Below are 12,733 nucleotides of genomic sequence, written 5' to 3' on the forward strand. Positions count from 1 at the left end.
CCATCGGTCCTAGCACGCTCACGGCCAGGTCTCACTGCCAAACACCACAGAAGCAGTACTTTGTTCTGTACTTCTCTCAGTACATTGAAAATAGGAAAACAGCCAAAGTTTCTGGTTGGAGTATTTTCCGTTCCTCTACTGAAAGCTGGGCCAGCAAATTCCCTCCCTCTGTTCCCACCAGCTTCAGTCACAGGGGGCAGGGAGAGCCCAGCCCTCAACTCTGCTGCTAGTGTGGGTTACATGGAACAAAAGGATGGATTAAGAAGTAGTACAAACCATAATCCTGATACAAATTAAATCATCTTTCTTTTGTTTTGAAAGAAAAAAAAAAAATCACTCCCTTAAATACACACAGTTACGCAATCACAAGAACATGGCTGGGGTTGGAAGGAGCCTCTGGAGGTCATCTGATCCAAACCTCAAGCAGGGCCACCTCGAGCTGGTTGCCAGGACCATGCCCAGACAGCTTCTGAGTATCTCCAGGGACGGACACTCCACAGCCTCACTGGGCAACCTGTGACAGGGCTCGGTCACCCTCCCAGTAAAAAAGTGTTTCCTGATGTTCAGAGGGAACTTCCCGTGTTTCACTTTGTGCCCACTGCCTCTGGTCCTGGCACCGGGCACCACTGAAAAGAGCCGGCTCCATCCTCTTCGCACTCTCTCTCGAGATACTCGTATATATTGACGAGATTCCCCCTGAGCCTTCTCTTTGCCAGGCTGAGCAGCGGCAGCAACCTCAGCCTTTCCTCGCAGGGCAGGCGCTGCAGTCTCTTCACCGTCTCCACGGCCCTTCACTGGACTCTCTCCAGTAGCTCCATGTCTTTCTTGTACTGAGGAGCCCAGAGCTGGACACAGAACACCAGCTGCGGCCTTACCAGTGCCGAGCAGAGGGGCAGCATCAGCTCCCTCGACCTGCTGGCAACGCTCCTCCTAGCGCAGCCCAGGTACCACCTGCCTTCCTGCAGCACGACACACTGCTGGCTCATGGTCACCGTGGTGCCCAACGCGAAGGACCCCCAGGTCCTTTTCTGCCGAGCTGCTTTCCAGCTGGGCGGCCCCAGCGTACGCTGGTGCCTGGGGTCGTTCCTCCTCAGGAACAGGACTTGACATTTTCCTTCGCTGAAGTTCACGAAGCTCCTTCCTGTCGGCCCATTTATCCAGCCCGTCGAGGTCCCTCTGGACGGCAGCAAAACCCTCTGGTGTATCAGCCACTTCTCCCAGGTCTGTGGCAGCAGCAGCCCTGCACTCCACCCCATCACCCAGATCACTAATGAAGATGTTAAACAGGACTGGGCCCACAGCTGACACCTGGGATACCTCCTAGTGACCGCCCTCTAACCAGACTTTGTTCCACTGATCACCACCCTCTGGGCCTGACTGGTGCTTTAAAGACGATTTGAATGCTCAACACACAAAGCCTTCAAGTTTTTTCAGCATCAACTGAAGAAAAACCAATGCTCCTATACATATATTATTAGCTGCCGAGATACAAAAACAGGGAGTGAAACAGCAGGGCTAAGTCAGGTCTTTTTTGCAGCACACAAGTCTCTGGGCCATTCCTTACGCTCTTGGTCAGCTGCGTCTTTTGTTTGTTTTTAACTGTTTGAACCCTGACACGAGTCGGCCAGATACAGAGCGGCTGCACAAGGCAGGTGAGACTTCAAGCAAGCTGGCCTCGTGCGAGTGAAAACGGAAGGCGCCCTGGCTTGTTCTGACACCTCAGGTTTGTTTGTGTTTATCAGCAAAGCGAACCACTCCTGGCACTGCCCGGTTCTCGGACACAGGGCTCGTGAAACAAACGTCTGGTTTAAGTGAGGCGGGTTTATGTTTGTTGTGTTCTTGTATCTAGTTAATTAGCTAATACCTCCTGCTTACCATGAAGACCAAATTGCAAAATTACTACGTAACCCCCTGAAGGTTTTATATACGTAAGCACAAATGTCAGATGGATCACAAGCCTGATGACAGGCACTCGTACAGCACTGTGGTGTGCCAGTTCTTTCTCCTTTACCTGGGCAGCTGGCGTTAACATTGCAGTGACCCAACCAGAGGGAAGAAATGCGCCTGCCAAACATTCTCAAGAAAAACACTGAAGCTTAACCTGAGCTCTGCATGAAGAATTCACTTCCTAAATCAGGAAAGGCATAAACCAGAGTGGAGACAATCGGTCAAAAAGACAGGCACAGAGATCCGGACCACCGATTGCTCTGGCCAATTCTACTGAAAGGCAGCTCAGGCTTGCTCTATGCTAGACAAAATGGGCCTTGACTGATTTGTAAAGAGCAAAATGTAAATAATCCAGATTTCGATGACTTCAACATGTTAGTTAAATACAGATTTTTTTCCTCCAGATTTAAAATCAGTATTACAATGGAACAACAGTAAAAAGGCACCAATGACCAGACTCACTAGCAGCTTGAAAAATTCTGCAGCTCTGAACAGAGTTAGTACATACCTTACTCAGCTCTGGAAAGAGTTCTTGAATCCCGATGTCCAGCAGAACATAAGTTAACTACAAGAAAATAAAAGAACATTAAGAACACTCCCGAGGCAACAATAGTGCTTTTGGGTTTTAACTGTGCATTAGAGCTCACTCGTCTGCTACAGCCATACAGTCCCTTCAGGAACTGTGCCAAAAGGCGAGTTTCTCACGTGTTACGCGTTACCTGTTTGTTGAGCACTGGTTGCTGCATTCCATCAAACAGAAGCCTGATGCCTTCGTATTTAGCCTCTTCCCCAATGCACCTGCATATTAAATCTACACCAGATACCAACAACAAATCATTAGGAAGCACCGCAAAACAACTGCAGTTAGAGAACTACAGTAATTAAAAAAAAAGTTTAATTTAAAGAAAAGAGTTCAAATTTTATCCATCTAAAGTGGTAAATGAAAAAAGCCAAACATTCCTTTGGTTCCTCCTTTTATCCTTCTTTTCCTTCACAGCTCACACCTAAGTAATTAATACTTTTTTAATAATATCAGTGTCCTAATGCATTGTTTAATTTTTTAAAATTTCACAAGCTGAAATTTTTTGATTACTTTCTGAATAACCTAGCAAATGGGTCCCTCTTCCCTAGTTTAGACAGTATAGGGAGAGCTCAGCTGTATCTTCTGGTTTCACAGTGTGCCTTTTTTAACCCAGTTTTCATCTGGAAAAAATACAAACCACAGGACCATTCTAAAGATGAAGAAATTATGGTATTAAGTACATTTGTAAAGCTCTCGATTTCCATCACGTCTTTATTAATTACCATGCTACAACCTCAGTCAGCAACACTGAAGTGAAACTGGACCCCTGGGTTTCTACACCTAGCGTTTTAGTCAACTCAGATCTCAGCAGCGTTAAGTTTGATTTGGAAAGCTAACGTGGCCGTATCCGGGTCATACATCTGCTTGAACAATTAGCCACGCTCATACAGAGGGTCATTAAATACAGAACCTGGAATGTATCTCATCATTTCTTCAAAAGTCTGCTTTGCTCGCTTCTGTTTATCCTGGAGAGAGCGAGGTTCAGTATTCTCACAGAACACAGCATCTGCAGTGAAGACACATTGAAAATGAAGTCTTTAGGCAGCCTCACGTCACTGACACGCAACCAGCTTTGAAGCTGAGCTGCTTTTCTGTACGATCTCGACTGGAAAAGAATTCTAGCCTTGCCGGAGAGTAGTCTTTTGCTTACATTAGCCTGATCGAATCCAGAATACTCCACCTGTGTGGGGGACAATGATCTTTTGCCAGTTGGTTTCCATTCTTTTCAAATTTTTCAAGTATTATCTTCTACGTTTGGATCAATTCTACTTTAGGTTAGTTATGATCTCCTTCCGTACAATTTCCCTTATACTCTCAAACCCACAAACAATACAGTTGTGCTATATTGTTTAGTACCTTTTGCTAAAACGCTCTCTGGAACTGCCAAAAAATTCAGATTTACCTATGAATGATAAAACAAGAATCGCTTCATCAGAAATATTAGGCGCTCAGTTTTAAAGACTTACTCCTGTCCTTTTTTTGTCTTTCACAAGCTTTCTTTTTGGCTTGATAAGGACAGAGCCATCTTGATTCCAGAGCTTTGGCTGGACGTGTTGTTTAGATCAGACTGCAGTCAGATAATACTTCTTTGCAGTTCTGAGGTCTTTTTTTTTTTTTCTTTTTAACCTCTCTTCCCTTCCCTTATTTGAAGGACAAGAAGACTCAAGCCCTCTCAAAAGCCCACCACAACAATGGGAACAAAAAAATTAACAAAATTGACTGTGCACACAAGAAGTAATTTAAAGATGGCATGAAATACTCATGCTCTGATTTACTAAACCACTTCTGTTCTTCTTGTTTTTTGCACACCTTAGCAAATTACTATTCATAATACTTTTTTCTGTAATCACTGACAGACAACATGGCTGACTCGCCATCTTTCTGCAATGAGCTTTTGTAATCTTTTTAAAGGCCCGCTTGATTTCTAAAACTCCATTAGCTTTAGTCAAGCACTGCAAAGTTTAGTACTTGGAAATTTAACAGAAGGGTTTTTTCAAATATGAAACTAAAGCAGTATTTTCACATCAAAGATGTAAACTTTTACTAACCTCTCAGCAGTGTTATCAGAGAAACCAACCGGTGCTCCTGAAATAGCTGTTCTAACTTATAATGCAAGTAATAGTCTGTGTACAGTTCCAATGTATTTTTAAAGAGAATTCTTCCTCCCATCAAGAGATGATGCAGCCAGTCAGGAATGTGGAACACTACCCTACCTGCAAAGTTACAGTAACACGCATTTATAAGGTTCTCCTAATACTGATGATAAAGGAATCACTTACTCCAAAGGGGAAGAAGAAAAAGAAAAAAAAAGATTGCAAACAACCAAAAAAATATTTTAGTTTTGTTAGTGCAACACTAAAAAAAGATCTGTATACTCCAGATTGCTTATCAAACACTTCATTTAGCTATTTTTATTCATTAGTTCCCAGAGTGTACGAGCAGCCTAGGCACATCTGAGAAAAAGGAAGGGACCTACTCCCATAAGCTCATACTCTCGAGATGCAGAAAGAAAGAGATACAACAAAACAACCGAGCAATAATGAATGATGATATTTTAGCACAGCAATAAAGTCTTTTAAAGAATGACAATGTTCCTAAGTTGTGTAGCGTGAAGCTTGCAAGTGCTGAGTTATGTATGAGTACTATAACAGAATTTTATTTCTTACCAAAGAATGTGAACTTCGTAATTGGCAGGAAGGACAGGACTAATTAAGAGAAACCACTTCTTACCAACATACATTAAGTAGTCATAGACTCCTTCTACAGTCATCATTTCCATGAAGTAGTTCTGATTTTGTCGTCTTTCTGTATTCTCAGACCGGTTTGCATTATTTTTGAATAAATCATTGAAAAGCTAAAAATAGAAACATAAGACTGAAAACATTGCATTCAAAGGCAAACGGACAGCCATCAGTTGCTTGTTTGTTGGTTTTTGGTTTTAATTAGAAGTAGCTTTTTCCTGGAGCTTTCAAAGAACTATAATCAGGTTTGGAGTGGTTTGGGTTTTGGTGGGTGGGTTGGTTGGTTTGTTTTAAAACTCTTCACTTCTCTAAGTGGCAGGAAAAAACCCAAAGAGCATAGCACATGTTGCCAAGATACCAGACAACCAAAATACCTGGACTCAGACCAAATCAGCGGGGTGTCCAAGAGATTAATGTGTGAGCCCTTTTGCTCCCGGTACCTTCATTTCTCTAGACTTTTATCACAGGCTTTGATTCCTTTGAAGTACCCCGTTCTGTCAAAGAGGGGCATAAAGGATATGGAGTTTGTCAACCTTAAATCACAGCAGAACCCTATGACATCCAAGTGTTCCTAAAATTTCCTGTTGGCTTACATTTTGAAATAAATACAATGGTTTCTGGACAAAATATCCAACTTTTTTTTTTCCCCTGCCAGCTTGATGATTTATAGCAAAAACTTCATGAATCTTTGTAAGCTGCCAAAGTTTGGGTTTCTTTCCATTTATCCCATTTCTCATTTTATTCCCTTCTCCTTCTATATTCCCATTTTCCTAACACCATGATCCCTCCATTTCCTTGCCTTTGGTTCTTCCCCAAAATACATCGTTATAATACTTGTAAAATCCCAAGAGGCTCTTCCCTGCATCCCATACGGAGTCCCACAGCACCTAGGCAGTGCTCCTTGCATTCCTCCTGCCAAGTCTGTGGGCTCCAGCAGCTGGAAAGGATGAGTTCTCTGAATCCTGAGGCTCTCCGCATTTAACAATACCTAGCCATCACCATTAACAGTTTACTTTAAATTACCTTATCCTCAAACCTGTTGATCTAAAGATAAAGAAGAATTTATACAAAATACTCTGTATTACGAAAAGAAATATCAAAAGTTTACGCCAAGCTTCTAAAAAAAACATCCCAGAACTAGAAGAAATGCAGCGTCATTATAGTGTTGCGTAGGTTGAGATGGTTGGTACTGACACAGATTTTTCTGTATCACTCCCAAATTAAAAACAGTTCCAAGGAAAGGAAAGGAAAGGAATTTGTTAGTATGTGGTTTGCTTCCTGTAGAGCAATTCACCCTGAAAGAAATAAGGCCATAAAACACCAAAATCACAACAGGCTCTGAATTATCCAAGTCTCTAACCGGAATGCTCTGCACTCTTGGGAAAAAAAATACATCAGATCTGGCAAAAGTCAGGTTTTGACTTGCACTTCTTCAGGCCCTCTCTTTTGTTAAGTGCTGAACTGCTGGCATTATCTTCACAAGTTCACTCAAACTAAACACCACCAACTTCTTAGGTAAATTACATGAAAGAGCAAATACGGTTAATACCCCGTTATCCAGGAATGCAACAAACCTAAAAAGAACACATAATTATTCATGCCTACTATGAAAGCATCCCTGGTACGTTGTTTAAAACACCCTGTTATAAAATGTCTACATCCTCCTCAATACTGAAGTTAGGATACTGGGTAAATCTCAGTTCAATTACTGTAACTTAAACAAGAACCTCATTTATTTTTTAGATACACGCCATGACCTGACAGAGGCAATACACACTGAGCCAACTCAAAGCAGCCCGTTGTGTAACATAGCTCTAGTTTCAGACTGCGTACGGCCCAGACCGAATCATTGACAGCAGTCCAGCAGGTGAGCTCTACGTTTATACTAAAAAAAAGGAAAAAAAAAAAAAAACAAACCACAAACATGAAGGCTATCTTAGGGCAAAGCTTTTTGACTTCCACAAGTTATTTGAACTTTCACCCCAAACAAGTAGCAGCATCTCTTGAACTATGTATGTACCTCTGCACACGGATAATGTCTTGCACCTTAAATATAATGGTTCCTTGATCATTGTCAAGCTTTGAAAGCTTAGACTCTTGCACATGGCATTTTAGAAAGCAACAGCAGATCAATGCATGCCAAAATTACTGAGCCAATGAGCAGTTTTTAATAAAATGCATACTTCGCACTATTCCAGTGCAAGTGTGTATTCACAGTCATTATTAATGCATGTCTGAAGGACGCCACAGCCATAACCAAGTGGCATCACATCTCTGCTCAGGTGTTTTGCATTTTCCAGGATTTTTGGCTCAGAGGAAAGCCAAGTGAAAAACTTACAATTAGATATTTAATACAGAAGTTGAGATTACATTCACAATTCAGATAAGGATGGGATTTTGCTTTCAAATGTTTCCACACATGTTAACATTTGAGATGTGATATAATACTGTTGCAAATAGACTAAATAAAGGCAAGCAAGACAAGCTTCCAATGCTATCAATATTCGTATCTTTAAATGGTAACTGTGACTATAAACATGAAATTTTCTCAACGGGCTTTCAATGAAGAAATTCCACAGATTAGTACTCGTTAGTAATGGAAGCCAAGCTCTTGAAGCAAGTGAAAGATACAAGGCCTGTATTAAGAAAGAGACCAAAGTAATCCCTGGTACGCTAGGCTATCTATTGTACCTCCATGGGAAAAGCTAGCAAAGTAAGTGTGAATGCTTACATAAAGTGCCTAAACAAACCAAAAAAAAATGCAAATACACACCCATACATTCCAGCATAGGTGGGAAGTTGATAAAAGCAACACCACAATTTTGAATAATATCCACAGCCAGAGGTGTGAACCTCTCCACTGTTTTCCCTGCTTATCTGCAAAGTACAGATGACTATACCAAAACGGTAAGAAGAATGTATGTCGTGTTTCAACCACATCAGTCAGCGTATTGAAAAGCAACTGTGTCTTCCTCTGAGTAACTACGCATAAACACACACTACATTGCTGGTGTTCCAAAAGCAGGTTTTATTGCTGTTGGCAGGTCATCACAAGCCAACAGAACAATGCCTTTGTAGGTGTATTTTGCAAAATCTGCGTCAGCTTAGAAGTCCTGACCTATTCTAGCAAGTCTGACAAAACTATGTTCAGAAGATGATCAAGCTTCTCTACAGACCTTCAGAACAGAAACATAGCTGAGAAAGCCAAAAATCCTGTTGGCATCCCTTAAGAGAGGGAAGCAGGGTTTTTTGTTCACTTGTTTATTTTAACCACAGAGGTTGGTAACTCTTTCAGTCTAGTAAATCTGATACAGGACAAAATTCAGATGCTACTGGCTGTACTAAGGTTCACTACTCATGTCCATTATGAATTTTTAACTAGAAGGTTTTCCACCAGCGTTTAAAACGTACAAAGATACACACACACCAGGAATATTCAAAAAGAAGCAGCACGTAGACAACCTCTCAGAGAAGTAGGCTCATTTCTAATTGAACTCAAGCTTCCACCTGCCCTGACAGACTTTCAGGCACTTCTTACTCAGTGCTTTGATGACGAGGTAGCCTGGGTGTACCCCAGGCACAGCAACAGAGTTGGCAGCACAAGCACCAGGCAAAGTGTACTGTACACCCAGCAGACTCCAGCATGTTGACACTAGAATAAACAGATCTGTGTCAAACAAGGTATACAAGCATCAGCTGGAAACTGACTCTAGCATTTACCAAAAAATTCTGTGCTGAAGAACTTTCTTGCTATGAAATAACATGTTCTTCTCACAGATGGGCACTCAGAAAGCATGAACCTTCGTCTCTTCAGCTGCCTGCCTGATGCCGTTATTGACTCCTTACAGGTAGCTCAGACAATCCTGGTACAGACATTCATCTCCATCACCAGGAGGTAAGGGCGCCAGGCTACCGCACAGTGCTTTTATCTTCATGAAGATATCACACGGCACAACAGAAGTGAAACTGAAGAACTTTGCTGAACAAAACCGGGAGTGGTGGATACACCAGGAGGCTGCACTCCCATTCAGAGAGACCTGGGCAGGCTGGAGAGCTGGGAGGAGAGGAACCTAATGAAGCTCAACAAAGGCAAGTGTAAGGTCCTGCACCTGGGGAGGGACAACCCCATGCACCAGCACAGGCCAGGGGTGACCTGCTGGAAGGCAGCTCTGCGGAGAAGGGCCTGGGGGTTCTGGGGGACAGCAAGCTGCCCACGAGCCAGCTGTGTGTCCTGGTGGCCAAGAAGGCCCATGGGACCCTGGGGGGCGTTGGGAGCAGCGTGGCCAGCAGGTCAGGGGAGCTGATCCTCCCCCCTCTGCTCTGCCCTGGTGAGGCCACACCTGGAGTGCTGTGTCCAGTCCTGGGCTCCCCAGTTCAAGAGAGACAGGGAACTGCTGGAGAGGGCCCAGCGGGGGGCTATGAAGATGGTGAGGGGACTGGAGCATCTCCTGTACGAGGGAAGGCTGAGAGAGCCGGGGCTGTGTAGCCTGGAGAGGAGAAGGCTGGGAGGGGATCTGGTCAATGTCTACAGATACCTTAAGGGCGAGTGTCCAGAGGACGGGGCCAGGCTCCTTGCAGTGGTGCCCAGGACAGGACAAGGGGCAACGGGCACAAACGGCAACACAAGAGGTTCCACCTGAATATGAGGAAGAACTTCTTTACCCTGATGGTGACAGAGCACTGGGACAGGCTGCCCAGAGAGGCTGTGGGGTCTCCTTCTCTGCAGACATTCAAAACCTGCCTGGACGTGACTGTGCGACCTGCTGTAGGTGAAGCTGCTTTAGCAGGGGGCTGGACGAGATGATCCCCAGAGGTGCCTTCCAACCCCGGCCATGCTGTGACTCTGTAACTGAACAACTGAAGTCTGTGCCACATGTATTTGGGAGGTGCAGGGAGGGGTGTTACCTCAGTCTACATCTGGTCTGGCCTTTGGACTGAACACCCTTGGTGCCTGCATTCCTAGACAGTACTTTCCAGCTTATCCTCATCTGAAATAAATTCAGTTAATAAGTTCTAAGACAGTTCCCTAGTATGACAGAAAATGGGATAAGCGGAGATGATCAGGATATTTGCTTCTAAAAAGCATCACTGATCTGAACTAAAATGGTCTGGCAGATGAAACCAGCGTGGCTTACAGATCAAATCCAAGAAATGACAAGATGTAAATGGCGCAGCGTGCTGGCTCCTGGCACAAAGCTCTTCCCAGGTGTGGGTGGACTTGAGAAAGAGAAAACTCTTTCAAATTAGCAAGAGGGATGAATTTCACAACGTGCATGGGAAAACTCAGCAGAGACCATAACACAGCACAACCTGGGATTACCAGGTATCTAATAATTACAGTTACTGTGTGAGTAAGCACCTGTGCTCTGGCTAAACTGATAGATGGGAAACCAGTGAGAAAGCAGTCAGCACATGAATTCCTTATGCATACATGCCTCTGCTAGTCAAAATTGGTAGTACAATTTCAGCATAGGTACTGAGGATCTGATCACAGAACTGTCTTGCAGCATCCCCCAAGGCAATGTGTCTCGAGTGCCCATCATTAAGTAACAATCATGGCTCTGTAGGATATGTACTGAAGTCTGAAACTTTCCATCCACTTACAGCAAATGGCTCCCCACACCAAAACAGATTGCTTTTGGGAAAAGAAAAAAGAACACCTATAAATGTATGTAGAACCAATTACTTACTCACCAAAACGCTAACTAGAATAAAGTTGCATGGAAAAACAGTGAACTCACTCTCACAATAGACAGTGAGAAGGAATGGAGAGCTGGGGCTAACCTCATCTTTTTTGCTCGCCGCATGGGCAAGGACAATGACTTACTGTACCTTCTTGTTGTTTTCAGAAGTGGGACTCAAAATGGTGAGCTCAGGCCTACTTGGTTTAGGCTTGGGAGATTCACAGGAGTTGATAAAATTCATGATGAATGGCTCCAAATGCTGACCCTTCTGAAATAAGATATGAGTGACCTGTCACTTGCCTAATTATAGAAAAAAAATCAAAACAAAACACTGCCTTTCCAAACACATTTTTGACTAGCCTGTGCGTTAGTAAGCACAAAAAATTAGTTACTGAAGTTAAAATGTTGGCAAATTGGAAGACTTACCTCTTTCATTAGCTTTCCTGGAACAGATTTTATAATTTTACCTATAATTAGAAACAAAAAAACCCACTTTGTTAATCATTGCCTGATCTTAAAAGACATTTTCCTCTGCTACATTTGATGTACTTGTTGTCTAGTACTTAATTTAAAAATACAGAAGTTTTTAAAATCCGTATTTTTTTTTTCTGGCACAAAGAGCTATGAAAATAAAGTTTTCCATGTATCTAGCTTATAAATCAGTGCTTAGCACTCTTCAAGAAAAGATACTTAAAATATGAAAAATATACTGAAGAAAGATACCTGAGTATTTCTTAAAAAAAATATCAAAGTACTCTAGATCTGCCTTTGTAATTTTTCTAGAGGGTCAAACAAATAGCTATAGCATTGTAACAGCAGTACTATATGACACCAGTATAGGCAAAATGTTCTGGATTTAAGTTCTTCATCCTTCATAAACATCTATTACAAAAGAAATCACAGAAACTGAGATTCTCCTCTTTCCCTGAAAAGAACAGCTAATTTGGAGAGATTCTGGAAGGATCCAGTCTTGAAAATACTGGTGAGTAAAGTTTTACAAATTAGGCTAGAGCGTGATCTTAAAAATCAGCTCTTAGGTTAAGGTTGCCAGGATACAGCACAGTAACTTTGAATGCTGAAAAATCAAAGTGTCTAGGATTAGTTTTATTTTAAGCACCACGTTTACAGTAATATTTTTCTTATCTACATGTCATTAAAACTGGAATTTACATCGGAAAGTATGTACAATGATCGAATTATAATAATAAAATACCTCATCCTCACAAAAAGCCCTACTGGCATGCCAAGACTTTATAAAATTGTTTATGGAAGTGAAGCATAGTCTCAGACACGAGACGCATTACAGTAAACACCGTAATTATAAGCCTTTTTTAACAATGTACAGTGGGATCTAGAGGGGAGGTCTGAAACAAACCAAAACCTTTTAACTGGAGTATGACCACCACCACCTCATTCAACAACTTTGTAAGCACGCTAGGAGCACGGCCACCCCAGCAGGTTCACACCACGGCCAGGAGAAGCAGAGGAGCAGTAGCACAGTTCAGACATGGTCTTCCTGGACCACACTGGTGTCAAACCACACGTGCTACAATACACGAGGACACGATGGCTATGAGGTTGACCTTACCAGCTCAGGCCCACTATCCTGAGACAGCTACACAGCAGTCAAGCTGTAAAGTCACACTGTAGTCTACTTTTTGAATTTATTATCAACTGTTACATCAAGAATTTCTCGACTTCTCAATTTCCATTTGGCCTGCCTATATCACACCCCCCACTGCCTCAAATTCCATTAAGTAGGTCCTGTTAAAAGAAAT

The 12,733-nt window shown here is 42.6% G+C and overlaps 1 protein-coding gene across 5 annotated transcripts in view; it reads right to left on the reverse strand.

Moving 5' to 3' along the window:
• SNX14 (sorting nexin 14) overlaps positions 1 to 12,733 on the reverse strand; it is a 64,774-nt gene that overhangs the window by 1,703 nt on the left and 50,338 nt on the right. For 4 of the 5 annotated variants that reach the window (XM_055809815.1, XM_055809814.1, XM_055809812.1 and 1 more), the window contains 7 exons: positions 11,382 to 11,422; positions 11,104 to 11,223; positions 5,261 to 5,384; positions 4,579 to 4,743; positions 3,441 to 3,536; positions 2,667 to 2,758; positions 2,456 to 2,512 (listed from right to left, as the gene is read on the reverse strand). In XM_055809815.1, the coding sequence (XP_055665790.1) occupies positions 2,456 to 2,512; positions 2,667 to 2,758; positions 3,441 to 3,536; positions 4,579 to 4,743; positions 5,261 to 5,384; positions 11,104 to 11,223; positions 11,382 to 11,422 (695 nt within the window). The remainder of the gene's footprint in view (positions 1 to 2,455; positions 2,513 to 2,666; positions 2,759 to 3,440; positions 3,537 to 4,578; positions 4,744 to 5,260; positions 5,385 to 11,103; positions 11,224 to 11,381; positions 11,423 to 12,733) is intronic. The other variant, XM_055809813.1, reaches the window with a different exon arrangement.

The sequence above is a fragment of the Falco peregrinus genome, chromosome 7 (genome assembly GCF_023634155.1).
Source record: "Falco peregrinus isolate bFalPer1 chromosome 7, bFalPer1.pri, whole genome shotgun sequence".
NCBI classification, from domain to species: domain Eukaryota; kingdom Metazoa; phylum Chordata; class Aves; order Falconiformes; family Falconidae; genus Falco; species Falco peregrinus.